This window comes from Limulus polyphemus, unplaced genomic scaffold (assembly GCF_000517525.1).
Source record: "Limulus polyphemus unplaced genomic scaffold, Limulus_polyphemus-2.1.2 Scaffold600, whole genome shotgun sequence".
Classification (NCBI taxonomy): domain Eukaryota; kingdom Metazoa; phylum Arthropoda; class Merostomata; order Xiphosura; family Limulidae; genus Limulus; species Limulus polyphemus.
Genome location: NW_013666210.1, coordinates 398,240 through 413,504, shown reverse-complemented (window position 1 = coordinate 413,504; position 15,265 = coordinate 398,240). Strand labels below are relative to the sequence as shown.

Sequence of the window (15,265 nt, the reverse complement as noted above, 5' to 3'; positions counted from 1 at the left end):
GTAGGGGGCTGTAACAAGGTGCGAATCACAGAATCTTAGATGTACAGGCTTAGCTCGGCCTCAATACCTATGTAATTTAATTCTTAATCTTAGTTTATTAGTTCCCCAACATATAATTCTCCGCAAACAGAACATTATAAAACATAGATTATATTTTTAACATTACAATAAAAAACGTTTCACTTTAAATAATTTCTTCCCAAACGAACGCAGCCTAGAGATTAGTTGCGGACTGTGAAGGTGATATTCTATGGTTCGTGTCCTGGTATTACCAATAAATAATCGCGCTCTACACTTTGGGGTCTTTAGTATATAACAGTGACGGTCAAATCCACTATTCAGTTAGAATAGCTAACGAATTGTTGGTGTAAAGTTTGTCTTTGTTGTTACGTACAAAACTACGCATTGGGCTGTCTGTGCTGAAACAATCACAGGTATCGAAACCCTGTTTTTAGCGTTATAAGCCTTCAAACTTACCGCTGAGGTGGCATTAGCTAGCTGCCTTCACTACAGTCTATCATTTAGAAATTAGGGACGGCTAGCACAGTTAGGTTTTGTGTAGCTTTGTGTGAAATCCAGCAAATAAAATATTTTACTTTACAATTGAAACTATTGTTAAGAGGAATGTGTTTGTATACTTTAAAATTTTTTACTGTACAAAGGACCGTTTTCGTTCTTCATTTAAAATTTTGTTTGTTTGTTAACAATCTAACTAAGTTTGGAGGTTACCATTTGCTACAAATTATCTTACAGTTTTCGGAAGGCTTCTTTAATCTTCTTACCTGCAATTTGATCCATTAGTTGTAGTATAAGGTATTTATTAATCAATACACCTGGACAGTGAGTTGTGACTAGCAGTATAAAATTTTCATTATTATACTTATATTTAACACTTAATTCTTTCATTTCTTATTACACAAATTAAAATTCCTATCAATAATCTTCTCTTAATGAAATCTTATCAAAAATTGTTTCAGTTTTTTAAATATGAATTAAATGTACTATTTTTGCCATAGTAACAGGAATATTTCATTTTACTGATTTGGGATGATGGTTAGAAAACATCTATGTACTGTGTTGCTATGAAAAAACTATGAAAGTATGAACAACCACTTGCTTTAAGTAGTTTTGACTAGCGATATCTCCAGCATTAAAGTCAGGATTAGTTAAAGGGTTACCCCTTGATTTTTCACAGACATAAATATACACTATATTAATATGAAGTTTCTCAAGAGATATAATTCATTTTGTTAAACTTTTGAAGCTTTCTTTTCACTCTCTGGTCATTGAAAAAAAAAAGACATTCTGGTAGAAAAAGGAGTTCCCTGCAGTTCTTTCTTTTGATAAGTTTATCACATTATCGGGCGGAATGTCAGTATTATTACTTTGTACTACATACATCTCTTCCTCTTTACTGGTAACATATCACTCGGAATTGAAAAACAGCTGAATAAGAACTCTGAGTTGTAAGCTAGATTTGTTAAGTGGTTTACCATTCAAAAGAATGCTGAACCGTTAGGTGTCGCGTCTTTTTTTTTTTTTTTTTTTTGCTACTGAGTCTGAAACTATATATAGAAAAAACTATGTTATGTGTTGAATCGTGTTCAAAGTAAATACAGTTTTATTTTTGATTAATCCTGTTAAGAATCAATGAAAGAACATTTTAATTTTAGGTGTGTATTTTTTTTCTTTGTACATGAAAAAGGCGATAAGTGAAAAGTGTTTCAGCCATGTTAGCCACTCTTTTTATTTTTCGGCTTTTTCATATAAAAAATAAAGTAAAACAGCAAGCAAAATGGTAAACTAAAAATCAAGAATTCTGACATTTTTTTTTGAAATAGGAAGCTGGTTTGGGTTTTTAACCGACTAACTTTCAACATTTGAAAATATTTTGGCTAGGTAATCTTGTCAACATTTACTTTCTTATATATTCTCTACACTTTTTTTAAGCTAATTATTTTCATTAGTATACTAGTTGAAAGAGTATTTTCATGTTTTTCTCCAATACACATAAATTTGAATTTGAATGTTTAACCTGAACGTTACCTTATGTGCCCGTAGGCTAAACGCCCAGGTTAAAAACTATAGGGTTCAGGTGTAGTCGCCTGTAATTTGGAATTACATACTACAGGGAAGACAGCACCACCCACCCAAAAATGGGATTGAATGTTACTTTTATAACGCGACGACAACCAAAGTGTGGAGCATATTCAACAGCATGACGTCTCGAGCCTCCCATCTACAGCCTGTCACTTCATATAAAACTTTAGTTATTTCCTCATATAATCACCTTTTGAGGGATTTTATAAGATGAGAATCCCAAAGATACATGACGACAGCTCACAACATCTGAGTCATTTTGCAGCGCGCAGGAACTGTCTCCACTGATTGCATGGACAAGGAAAAGCCATCTTAAAAGAGCTTCAACTGTCTATGTTTTCACTGCAAACATCATATTCTATAATTGTTTCAATAGCATAAGTATTCGTCATATACACCATGCATGATCGAAGTCTTAAAACCTTTCTGAGCTGTAGAAACAGTATGTGTTACTAGATGAACATTACAACAATATTAGACAGATGAAACGAATTTATACTCGTTAAGACTATTTAATAGTGAACTTTCAGTTTTTTAATTGCGTTTCCATGCCAACTGAAGTGGGGTGAAAGCTCGCCACGGAAATGTTTTTAACGTGATATAAAGTCATTTTGTATCTCATATTAAAGATGTGCATGAAAAGATAACCACGTATTTGTTTTTCCCCATTGTATCCTGGGTATATTCAGTGTTTCGATAGTATTTTTCTGTGTAAACCTAATTAGGTATTCTTAAATATCTGTCCTCCGGTGGGACAGCGGTAAGTAAGTCTTCGGATTTACTACGCTGAAATCAGGGGTTTGTTTCCCCGTGGTAGACACAGCAGATATCCTGCTGTGGCTTTGCTATAAGGAAGACACATATACTTAAATAATAATTTATTTACAATAAATGCACATTGAACACGCACTTTTCATTTAAAATTTAGTTTCAGACCTACAATCTGACATTCAGCCCTTTAGAAGAAGCTGTAGTATACATATAATAATGACAGCATAACACAGGTCTCTGATAAGGAAAAAAATATGAATTACTTCGCAGTAAACGTTATACAATATTTCTGTTTTAAGGACACGTGTGACGCTTAACAAAGCTTAAAGTAGTTTTTATTTTGATTAACGTAATTCAAGTATACAGATGTTTGGAATATATATGCCAATGCTTGCGATAGGCCTGGAAGTTTTATTTTCATCAGTGTTGGAGGAAAGTTTATTCTATCAATGTTGGAGGAAGGTTTTTTCTCCATAAGTGTTGGGCGGTGATAAGGTGCTTCAGCTTTTGAATACTATTCTGATTTTCTGTATTACGTATCTTGAACTTTCCGCAGACTAGGCAGTTTATGACGTCAGACTTTACACTGTTGACCTGGTTTGCTGTACAGTCGAGGTACTTTCCTGTAGACTTCTGTGGTATATGTGTGTTATATGTCTTTGTGACCATCACATCTAGAGATGGAAGAATATTCTTTTTCAAACAGAAATAAAATAAAATAGAAACAGAAATCTGACAGAGCTAATGCCAAAACAGAAACAAAATCAAAAACAAATAAAAATGTTACATAACCAACGAATAAATAGAAACAAAATAAAAAACAGAAATATGTCATTACTAACGACAAAACAAAAACAAAATAAAAAACAGAAATATGTCATTACTAACGACAAAACAGAAACAAAATAAAAAACAGAAATATGTAATTACTAACGCCAAAACAGAAACAAAATAAAAAACAAACAGAAATTTAACATAACTAACGCTAAAACAGAAAGAAAATAAAAATATGTCAGAAATATGTCATTACTAACGCCAAAACAGAAACAAAATAAAAAACAAACAGAAATATGTCATTACTAACGCCAAAACAGAAACAAAATAAAAAACAAACAGAAATATAACATAACTAACGCCAAACAGAAACAAAATAAAATAGAAACAGAAATCTGACATAACTAACGCTAAAACAGAAAGAAAATAAAAAACAAACAGAAATATGTCATTACTAACGCTAAAACAGAAACAAAATAAAAACAAACAGAAATATGTCATAACTAACGCCAAAAGAGAAACAAAATAAAAAACAAACAAAAATCTGACATAACTAACGCTAAAACCTAATTATTTCTATTTTTCATGTCGTGTTTAAGAGTACTGTGTTTTTTCTTTAAATTTATCCTTACATTTCACGCTTCAGTTTCAAGTCTTTCAGTAAAGTAAAAAAGTCTTTAGGGCAAAACGTTAGAATTGAAACAGATCTGTTTTCCTGGAACTAAGCCATATATTATTTCAATTATAAGTATGCAATACATTCCATAAGAATACAGATCAATGAAGGCTCTCGAGTTAAATGTTGTTAAAAGATGGCTGTAGCTTTATGTAACACTTCAACCATTTCCTAACAATTATTATTTGACAAATTGTCACTGTTTGTATTCTCTCAATAAGCTTTCCACCAAACCGACTTTCTTAGTCTAATAACAGTTTTGTATATCAGCTAAAACAAGCTCTAAAAGTACAGAAGTTTGTTGCTTCTCAGATGATTCTCGTTAACTCTGATGACCAGTGGTCAAGTCTATATCAGACTATATACCAAAAGTAATCGTTTTGTCATCGCGTAATGGTCAGTACATCACTTCTAATGAATTCATTCAATTTTGTTACTGCACCTACAAGTACAACTGGATAATACTCTGTAAACATAGCTAATACTTATTATTTCAGATATTTGGAAGATACGTTATCGAACTAAGCCACCTACTGGTGAATCTGGAATTAGACGTGAACATGCATCACTAACGAATAGTTTGTGTAACTAATGTAAAAACAATCCAAGTAAAATATCGATAACTCAAAAAAAGTTCGATGTTGGGCTGGTAAGCATAGTTTAAAAAGTGATTTCAAAAGTAGTTTCGAACAAATACATATAGGTTTAATCTAAATGCTGGTTTAATAGCATATATTGACCAATCAATCATTTTATTCCATATCTCTACAGTTAGGCTTTTTTCAGAAATGTTTCACAATGAAACTTATGATGTCACAATGTGGTATCGAAATTATTGGTCCGTTGTCATAGCAATTGAACCTTTCATTACCGATAAAACCAGGTGAAACCTAACTATCAGAGTCAGAATTTCACATTGAACCCTTGGTGTGAAAAAAATTAATTATTGTTTTTTTACCAAACATAAAAGTTTTACTTACCTCACTCCTAATGACTGTAGGGTAGCTTCATTTAAATGTTTGTTCTGTTTTTTTAAAGCAAAGTCGCATTGGGCTATTTGCTGTATTCACCATATTGAATTGAACCCCTGATTTTTAGTGTTGTATTCCATAAACTGTTCCATCGGGCTGGACTTCGTTTAAAGCAGTATTATTATCAAGAAAAAAGTATATAGCTTCAAATTTGTACTCTTCTTTTAAGAGCAAGCTATACATAACTAGGCCTGCTAACGATAACATTCACCATTCATAAAGCACTTGTGACCTTGTTTTATTTCAAATATGAAAATTAGGATGTAAGAGATCACATATCGCATTTTGTACTTATTTATGGAATATTGTTATGTATTACAATTTCAAATGGTCTGAAACTGAGTTAAATTGTAATATAAATTTAGTAGTTAAATAAATGCCAATAGGTATCCAGTTTATGATATTTGCCAACAAGATTGATACACGCGGTTTTCCTTTTTAATACAGATATATTTTAATATACAAACAATATACAATATTGTTGATTACCACTCTCGAGAGTCTTCTGCAACTTTGGAGAATAGGCGGGAGTTTCGCAATACATATTTAACACTATAAGCTGTGCATATTTCTAAATGTAAACTTAATCTAAACAAACTAAAATAAATATATAATAATAAATCTGTCACAAATATGAACGTGTAGTAGCGTGTTCACAAAGCTACAATACTGGGGAATTACATTAGTTCACAACATCTTTAGGAGGATCGCTATAACTGTAGGGCCAGTTTAGCCGCCCGCCTCCTCCCCCAAACAAAATAAATAAAAGAACAAAACACTTCGATAACAGATTGGTCGTTTCTTATAGTTTCTCCGAAACTGCATGAGACCTTCCTTGCAATAATCTCTTGATCAGTGATTTGATGCCTTCATCTTTATGCGACTGTTCTCTGATATTCAACACCAAAACATCCAGCCTATCATAGTGAGGGTACCATTATACACTTGGCTTGTTTTTACCGCTTTGTCAGACAAGCTGTTTATCAGTGTAAATGTTAGAATTTGCGCAACTTGACTTTTCGTCACGGATGAATTCCTTTGTTGATTCTTTTCTTACATCTTCGTTCAAATCTTAATCTTTCTGGGTCTGTTTTATAATAAAGACAGATGCGTGAGTCGAACGTTCCACAGTACCCCTTTTCCATCATCCGTGAAGCCTGAAAACAAGGCATATCACTATATTTTAATAAAAATGAAGTAAAAAACGAGTAACATTTGAGAATAAGAGATTAGAAAGCATTTACAAAAATAGCAGTAGGGTATATATATATATATATCATGAATTGTGAAATAAATGTTAAATCATGTATGTTTATAAATCAAAGGTCACAAAGTGGAAATAAAATTAAAATATATTACCTAGAATTGGGATACAAAAAATACAAATTTATGGTTATTTGTTATTATACTTATTATAACAAATATTTCCATGCAGTGTCAGACCAGGCTTTAATTAAGTTCTACCTACAGTCCAAAAGCAGGACTATTCACTTCACCCATTGTGTCACCTGTAATTAAAAGCTCGGAAATTCTCTTATTCCTATTTTTAAACCCCCAACTTACAATGAATTAACTATCTCGAACTGTTAAAATGCATTCTCCAGCAATCGCATATATTACGGTTTGTCTTGGTATCCAATCTGTCGAACCAATATTCCTCTGGGCGAAATTTTAGAAATAACTTCTATCCGACACTTACATATTGATTTAGATCTTGATCTCACCAAAAACTGCTAAATCAGTTATTGTTTAACAACATGGTCTTTAATCAAATAGACAGTGCCATCATGCCTCTTCCCCCGTCAATGTCTTCAGTCTTTGTTTTTGCTGGATTTCGTACAAATTTGTACTAGGGCTTTCTGCGCTAAACCTAATGTTGAAGTGACAGACGAGAGAAAAGACAGCTAATCAACATCATCCACCGCCAACTCTTGAACTTCTCATATCAAATCAAATAGTAGGATTTGACCATCACTCTTATAACGCACTTACGGCCCCAAGATGCGAATAACGATTTTTTTAGTTTGCGGTGATGGAATGCAAAGTATTGAATCTCGTATCTACAGTCTGACACATTAACAATGGGGACGCGCTTGACCTCAAACTTATGCAGTAGTTTTCTATGTTATGTGTTTAGGCATCTGACTCCCTTATTTAACACACGTTGTATAGAAAATACTCTTTGCTCTTTCAATTTATGATCTTGTTTCGAAATTTCTAGAACAAACTAAACTACCAAAAGATCATTTATGATCCTCAAGAAAATGGATCGCTGTTTTTGTGGATATCAAAATAGTTAAAGAAAATAACTTTTTTTTATTTTTATTTTACTTTCTTCGACTGGCCTCAACCATGGAAACTTTATATCAACTAATTTCAAACGTAATCTAGACATGCTCATTTTAAACAGGATCTTTAATCTTTGCTTAAATTACACCAAACTACACAAGTAGGCTACACTTAAGAAAAAAACCCATCAAAACAGAATGGCTACGTAATTAACTAACTAACCTCACATGCAAGTTCTTAATAACATATTTCAACTACGCAGCAAACCGTGTATGTTCTTTAACTACCTGTTTATTTTTTGGATTCTGAATTCAGATTAAAAATCAAATTTTTAGATCGATAAAAAAACTCTTTTTTAAAAAACTCAGACTTAGTATAAAGATTAACTACTGACATTCCTTCGTTCATGATTCATATAAGAATACACGAACTTGTAGTGATAGTAAAGTAACACAAATATATTGGAAAACCAGAACTCCAATGTCCATGTATAAATACTATGGTGTTCCTAGCAGGACCGGTCTTTACCCTATAAAACCCTGTCATTCAGATATTCCATCACACGAAGAAACAACGGATCATAATATATCATTTAATAACTTTATCATCATTAGAACTGGATCATCAGACCTTGAGCTTCATATTAAATAAAGCTGTCTAATCGAGAAATAAATTCATGACCTAAATAATCTACAGAGAAGCTACTTATTAAAACTATCTTAATAATTTGTATAACAATGAGTCAGAACTTCTCTAATCCTGAATTCCAACCAAATAAATTCCACAATGAGGTATCTACATTATATCAACCTCAGGTATCGAATCCAGAAGTTTAACGTTTCCCGTCCTCAATCTTACGCTGAAGCACAAGAGGAATTAGAATAAATTAAAATTTTTACGATGGTTTTATAAAACTATTTCGCACTTAACAAAAGATTGATATAGTTATTAGATAGATTTAATTATCATTACATGAGATAATTTTTTGCGAGTTTATATTTTATGGAAACTAAACTTTTTGTGAAAGTAAGCCACTTAATGGGAACTTTATGATAGTCGGGTTAAAAGTAGCAACTTAATGGGAACCTTAGGATATTCAGGTTAAAAGTGATACGTATTAGAATTTTGAATGGTCTGAAACTGAGCTAAATGATAATTTAGATTTGGTAGTTATCTTGTAAGTTGGATTTAGCAGTTAAGTAAAAGCCGATATATAGTCAGTTTATGATATTTGTCAACAAGAATGATACACGCAGTTTTATTTTTTTAACACAAATTCGTTTTAATATACACACACAACGATACAATTTAAACTAACAGTTATTACAAAAGTTTCACAAACTTACAAGCAATATAAAGTCTTTTTTTCTGATCTGGAACTTCTTCGATACCTTATCGAGGGTTCACGATGAGCGAGTTAATTACGAGTTGACGAAGGTATAATTCACTTAACAGGGAGCTAGCTAGCTTTGTCTTTCGTTATTCACCAGCCACACATGCCGAGTTTTCCTACCGATGACGTTAGGTAATGTTTTCATAAAAGTACTAATATCCGATGTGAATCCACTGAAGTTGAATGATTTGTAATGTTCGAACTTCGTAAATTCTCCTGGTCAAATATCTGAAGTTTTCCGATTGATAAGCATTATAACTATCACAGTTATAGCTCCCAAAGTTTATAGCACACTGACTATAGCAAACTAATAATGAATACTACTTCTTTTGGCGCGTCGTGTCGGTTATATTTATAGGCGTGTGGAGGCTTTCTAGAAAATTCAGATTACGTCAATACAAAACTACATTTAATCGTTTACGTGCATACATATATTGTTGATTCTTACTCTCGAGAATCTTCTACAACTTTGGAGAATAGGCGGAGTTTCGCAATACATATTTAGCAGTATACGCTATGTATGTTTCGAAATATAAATTTAATCCAAACAAACGATGATATTAAAATAAATATATAATAATACATCCGTCACAAAAGTAAGCCACTAAATGGGAGCTTTATGATATTCTAGTTAAAAGTAGCTATTTAGTGCATTTCTCATTCTTATATGGGTTTTCCATCGCCTTCTGCTTTTCAACAGCCTATTATTTTTGATCACTCACATTCACAGAACGTTAGGTAAAGTGGAAATAAAAATTAAATAAAAAATTGCAACACAAAGAGACTTTAAACATTATTCCGAAACTGGAAATTAACAATATGGGTTTTTTATTATATTCATACTTTTTATAACATTAACACTGACAGAAACGTCCGAGAATTCATAAGACTTTATCTTATGTGAAAATAAGGATGTTTCAGGATCATTATTATAAGGTATTCGAAATTCATAGTAAAGAGCGTTAGATAATTATAATCTCAGAAATATATTCGCCACCTATAGCCTGATCAATTGACCTTACTTGCACATTTCCTGTTTAAGACAAACTAATTATATTCCTCATTTTCAAAACGGCATGCTTTAGTTGTATTCATTGTTAACTGGAGTTCGTTTTATTTTATTTTTCGTTGATCTGAAGTTCTAGGTTTGTTGATTTCATTCAGGAAATCAGAAAATTAGACAGCATGTCCTGCGGCTAAAGCCTGCCTTCTTTCTAGAGCTTCTTATCAGTGGTAGTCCAACCAAATATTGAAGCACGAGACTCTGATCTTCTTGCTTCAACGTACAGTGATATAAACGTTAAACACGAGTAACAATATAAAAAGTTCTTATATTAGTTATTTGGAGAAGGGCTGTATACATCATTTTCACGTGCACCTCCCGAGCCACGGAAATATCGTGTTTGTGAACCTTCTGCTTTCCTGGTACACTGCGCAAGCCCAGAAATTAATAAAATCTTCTTTACGGCTCGTAGCTAGACCTGTTGATATTTCTTTCTCAGACTGAACGGTAGCGGTGTACCAAAGGTTACTGGGCTCGAGACCTTGTTTCAACAATGGAGAACAACCACTCTCTGGTAATGATTTTGGTAATTCTAGAAGTTTATAAAGAAGGAGTTTCCAAGATCGAAATAAATTATTATCTATTATAAATATTTTATTTAAAGAAATTTAAATTTAAGAATTAATTATGAGATTATTGTGTTAAAAACTTCTTATTTCGTTAATTGTTCCTGTTGCAAAATGTGTTTTTTAAACTTTTTTGTGGACGTTTTCCTTAACCTGTACAAAGAGTAGTATTTCATACATTTTCTTTTCAATCCGAGCAGCTGAGGAAGAGATGAACAAAGTTTTAAGTTATATTATTGGGATAGTAATAAATTGTTAGTTTATTAAAAGAGAAAACTAGAGAATTTAATTATTTTGTATTTAGGAATTCTAAAAACTTCTTTATTATCCAAACCATATCTGTACTTTTTTCGATAACATCAAGACTAAACAACACCTACGCGTTATGTGATATGAGTAACATTTATACACCTTAAGAAAGACTAAGGTTTGAGGGTTAAAAGACCGTTGAAATCGAAGGCAGTTAACTAACGAGCGGTTTGACCAGTTTTGAAATAATTTTAACAAGTTTTGATAGACTTCTTTTGTAAACCACATAATATTCCTCTTAAAATACTGACAGGTCAGTATTGTTCAACTTCACGGTTTAGTTTCATAAACTTGCTCTTTTTAGTAACCTCAAGTGATAAGACTAATTTATTTTTAAATGTTCATTTCAGAGATAAGTTTCACGTATCCCTGAACTATCTGATTTTTTAGGGCTTGAACAAAGTAACATTATCAGCATCAATTTTGAACATGTGTAAATCTTTAAAAATAAGAAAAATTCAAGTTAATACTGTTACCTTTAGGATGCACGTTTCACAATGGGACAGATTATGTTAACACCATACGTCCTTAATGTGTACAAGTCTTTAACTATAGAATAGTTTGTTTGTTGTCGAGCTTCACACAAAGCTACTCAAGGGCTATCTACGTTAGCCGTACCTAGTTTTATAGGATAAACTAGGAGGAAGGTAGCTGGTCAACACCACACACCGTCAGCTCTTGGGCATTATACAGCCTCACTGACAGGATTCGATCTCGCAACCCGCAGATTGGGAGTCGAGTGCGCTAACCATCTGGCCATGCCAGCTCCTTAAAAAATAGGACAAACTAAAATTCACACCGTTCAGCCTTAAGATGTATAAATGTTTAACAGTAGGAAAAAAATCTTATTAAAGATTTTCATTTTAAGAATATGATGATTTAACAATAATAAAAAATCGGGTTGATGTCATCCAATTTTAAGTAATGTGGTTTTTAAAGAACAAAAACCAATTCTGTATGATTGCAAAATATCTTTGTGAATGTATATTAAAAAGGAAATAAGTTACACTAACGTTGCTCACTGTAAAGAAACAGCTAATCCTAAAAACAGAATGCAGTTTTAGTATTATTGTTTGGAATTAAGCACAAAGCTGCACAATGGGCTATCTGTGCTCTGCCCACCACGGGTATCGAAACCCGGTTTCTAGCGTTGTAAGTCCGTAGACATACCACTGTGCCACTGGGGGGCTAGTTTTAGTAATAACCGCTATTCCTACAACGTGCTTATCTTTCAAATTTGAGAAAATCCAAATAATGCCATCTATTAATAATAGGAGAAATCAATTGAGTATATTTAACCGATATATCTGATTAGTATAACAAAAAATTCAGCTTTCGATTGCTTTATCTTATGAATACGAGGCCTATAGACAGATACACTAAAGGAACACAAAATTATAAATATTAGAAATGTATTAAACATACCAAATAGTGAAGATAATCAGTGAAGATTTCTTCTTCCAAACGGAAAACCGTCGCTCTCCAAGTAACCGTAGCACGGTACATAAACAGAGCACGTGACAGTTTCCGTTGCATTTGCGCAACGTATTAATACTAGTTCAAACTTCTGCAGTATTTCAATAAAGCGATTTTAAATTTCTGTGTGTAAGTTACATTTTTTGCGTGTATTGTTATAGATGAATAAATAGAACTGTATGTGTAAATTTTGAAACAATATATGAAAGTTATTGTTTGTTTTCAATTATGAATTGTTAATTTGTTAAATAACTCGTCGAACCTCCAATGCAGCATGTTTGAATTGTTGAAAAATAACCATTTAGTCAATGCAGTTAGAGCACAATAAATTCGGAAAATACATAGAACTGATAAAAATCGCTGTAAGAGAATAAGAATCACATGGTGAGGATACATCATTTGGCTTAAACGTTGAATGCTTTTCCCTTATAGCAATTCCATAATTTCTTTATATTTTCGCTACTTAGGCTTAGTTTTTTCTAAAAATACACGCATTTAATAGTGTAATATTATTTCAATTTCAGCACGCCCTCACCTGTTATAAGAAACATTTTTGTGTTATACTTCTTTCGTCTTATAGGTAAGGCCAAATATTTTATCACATACGTTCCACACATTTGACACATTAAAAAATATCATATATTGATTTCACATTGGATCGGGCGTTGCTCAGAGATTAGTATGCCTTAACTTTAGAACTGAGGATTCATTGTTCTTGACCCGTTGTTCCATAAATGCGCTCCGCAGTTGGGGCCGTGAGTGAGCTTCGAGAGTGAGAGTCAAGTCTCAATACTCGATCACACAATAGGCTCAAGAGTTGGCAGTGGGTGCTCTTTACTAGCTGCATTTCCTCAAGTCCATAAGCTCTATGTTATGGACGGCTATGCGCAGATAGTCCTTGTGTATCTTTGTGCGAAATTCTGAGACAAACAGTTTTGTATCGATCGTGAATTTTGAACAGGATATTGTGTGATAAATAGAAATAATCTCACAAATTGATCATATAAGACTGCGATGTATTTTATACAATTCGTTATTTTATTGTCATTATTAATATTTCTAGTAATTCTGTTCACAGGAATGAGGTAAACATAGTGTCAATGTGTGTCTCTAGTGGTTAATGTGCTAGACTGTCAGTCTGAGGATCTATGGTTCGCCTTCCATTGCCACAAAGTCGTGATCGCATTGCGAGGCTTTGGGTATAAGTGACGATTAAATTCCACTATTTGCTTAGAGAGTAGCTCAAGAATTGGCGGTTGGTGCTGTTGACTGGCTGATGTTAGATAGATATCTTTTTCTAGTGAAAAATTTTAGAAACAGAATTACTTAAATACTAGCAGGTGCCCATTGAAACAACTCAACGGTAACTTTGAAATGTGGAGTCAACCCAATTCCTTGGATCAGAGCGTATATGCAACATTATTGTCTACTGGACCGTTTACAGCCATCTTTTGTCCTTTCTTGTGTTATTTCAATGATGAAATTTGCATTGTGTTTGTTTATAAGCAAAGGAGACTAACTACAATGCATTGTTGGCAAAAATGTTTGGATTTAGATACAATCTGTTCATCCAACAGAATATAGCGCTCAGATTCGATAAATAGCCACTGATATTTTGTCATTTTACTGAGCGCAAGAAAAGACGCTATTGAAGTGAGCGTTTTTTTTTGTTTTTTTTTGGCAGTTGTCAATTCTATAAGAAGTGTCAAAGGGGAGTTATTCAATTCAGTTCAGGTCAATTTATTCTACATGGTGCAATAAAATCATGCACATATATAATTGTTTGTTTAGTTGTTTTAAATTATGCACAAAGATACACAAGGGCTCTCTGTGCTCTGCCTACCACGGGTATCGAAACCGGTTTCTAGCGTTGTAAGTCCGCAGACATACCGCTGTGCCACTGGGGGGCCACGTATATGATACCGACATGAAAAAATATATAACTATATAAACCGAGCAACAACAAATATATACTCAAACACGTTCCACTTTTTATGTGGTTTTTCCGTTCATGCTCCAATCTTCGAAATATTTCTTTCAATCATTCTACGGAGGAAATTCCGTTTTTTCATGCAATTCCCTCACAAAAGAAACATTTTTGTTCTTAATACGTTTCTTCTCAGTTTGACTGTTCAGCACATACGAAGACTATCGTATCGATTTTGATATTGATGTGAAATTTTGGGAAAATGAATCATTTTCCTGTAATGTGCTCTTGAAATGAGGCATTTTGACATACATATATTTTCTATTTATATATATATGTTCAGGAGATATAGGACGCGACAGACAGACAAACATTTGAGTATCGTATGTATAGATTCTAATGCGTCGTTAATTCCATATCTGTCTCACTACCGTTTTTATCATATAAAATACCAATAACAGCTTACACTGTCAGATCAGTAGTGAACCAACCAATCCATAAAACAGATTTTTACACAAAGATACCGTTTGCACTAGGAAAAAATATGTTAAGCAACTTAGCGGACATTGTAGGGATTTTTTTCGATATATAAGCCTGGGTTTTAATCCTATGACAGATAGTTTAAGGTTTTTCCTATAAATGTGATCATTGTTGTAAGTAATGTAACTAATGACATAACGCTACACTCCACTAGGAAATGTTCTCTGTTTCATTTCCCTGTAACATTTCCTGGTGGAGTGTAGCGTTATGTCATTAGTTACATTACTTACAACAATGATCACATTTATCCCTGTTTCATTTCCCTGTAACATTTCCTAGTGGAGTGTAGCGTTATGTCATTAGTTACATTACTTACAACAATGATCACATTTATCCCTGTTTCATTTCCC

At 32.9% G+C, this 15,265-nt stretch overlaps 1 protein-coding gene across 1 annotated transcript in view; it reads left to right on the top strand.

Moving 5' to 3' along the window:
• The first annotated feature begins 10,561 nt into the window (after nucleotides 1-10,561).
• The window catches only part of LOC106459388 (parathyroid hormone/parathyroid hormone-related peptide receptor-like), a 114,863-nt gene continuing 110,159 nt past the window's right edge, over nucleotides 10,562-15,265 (top strand). The window contains exon 1 of the mRNA XM_022385854.1: nucleotides 10,562-10,611. Within this exon, the coding sequence (XP_022241562.1) occupies nucleotides 10,591-10,611 (21 nt within the window). The 5' untranslated portion in view covers nucleotides 10,562-10,590. The remainder of the gene's footprint in view (nucleotides 10,612-15,265) is intronic.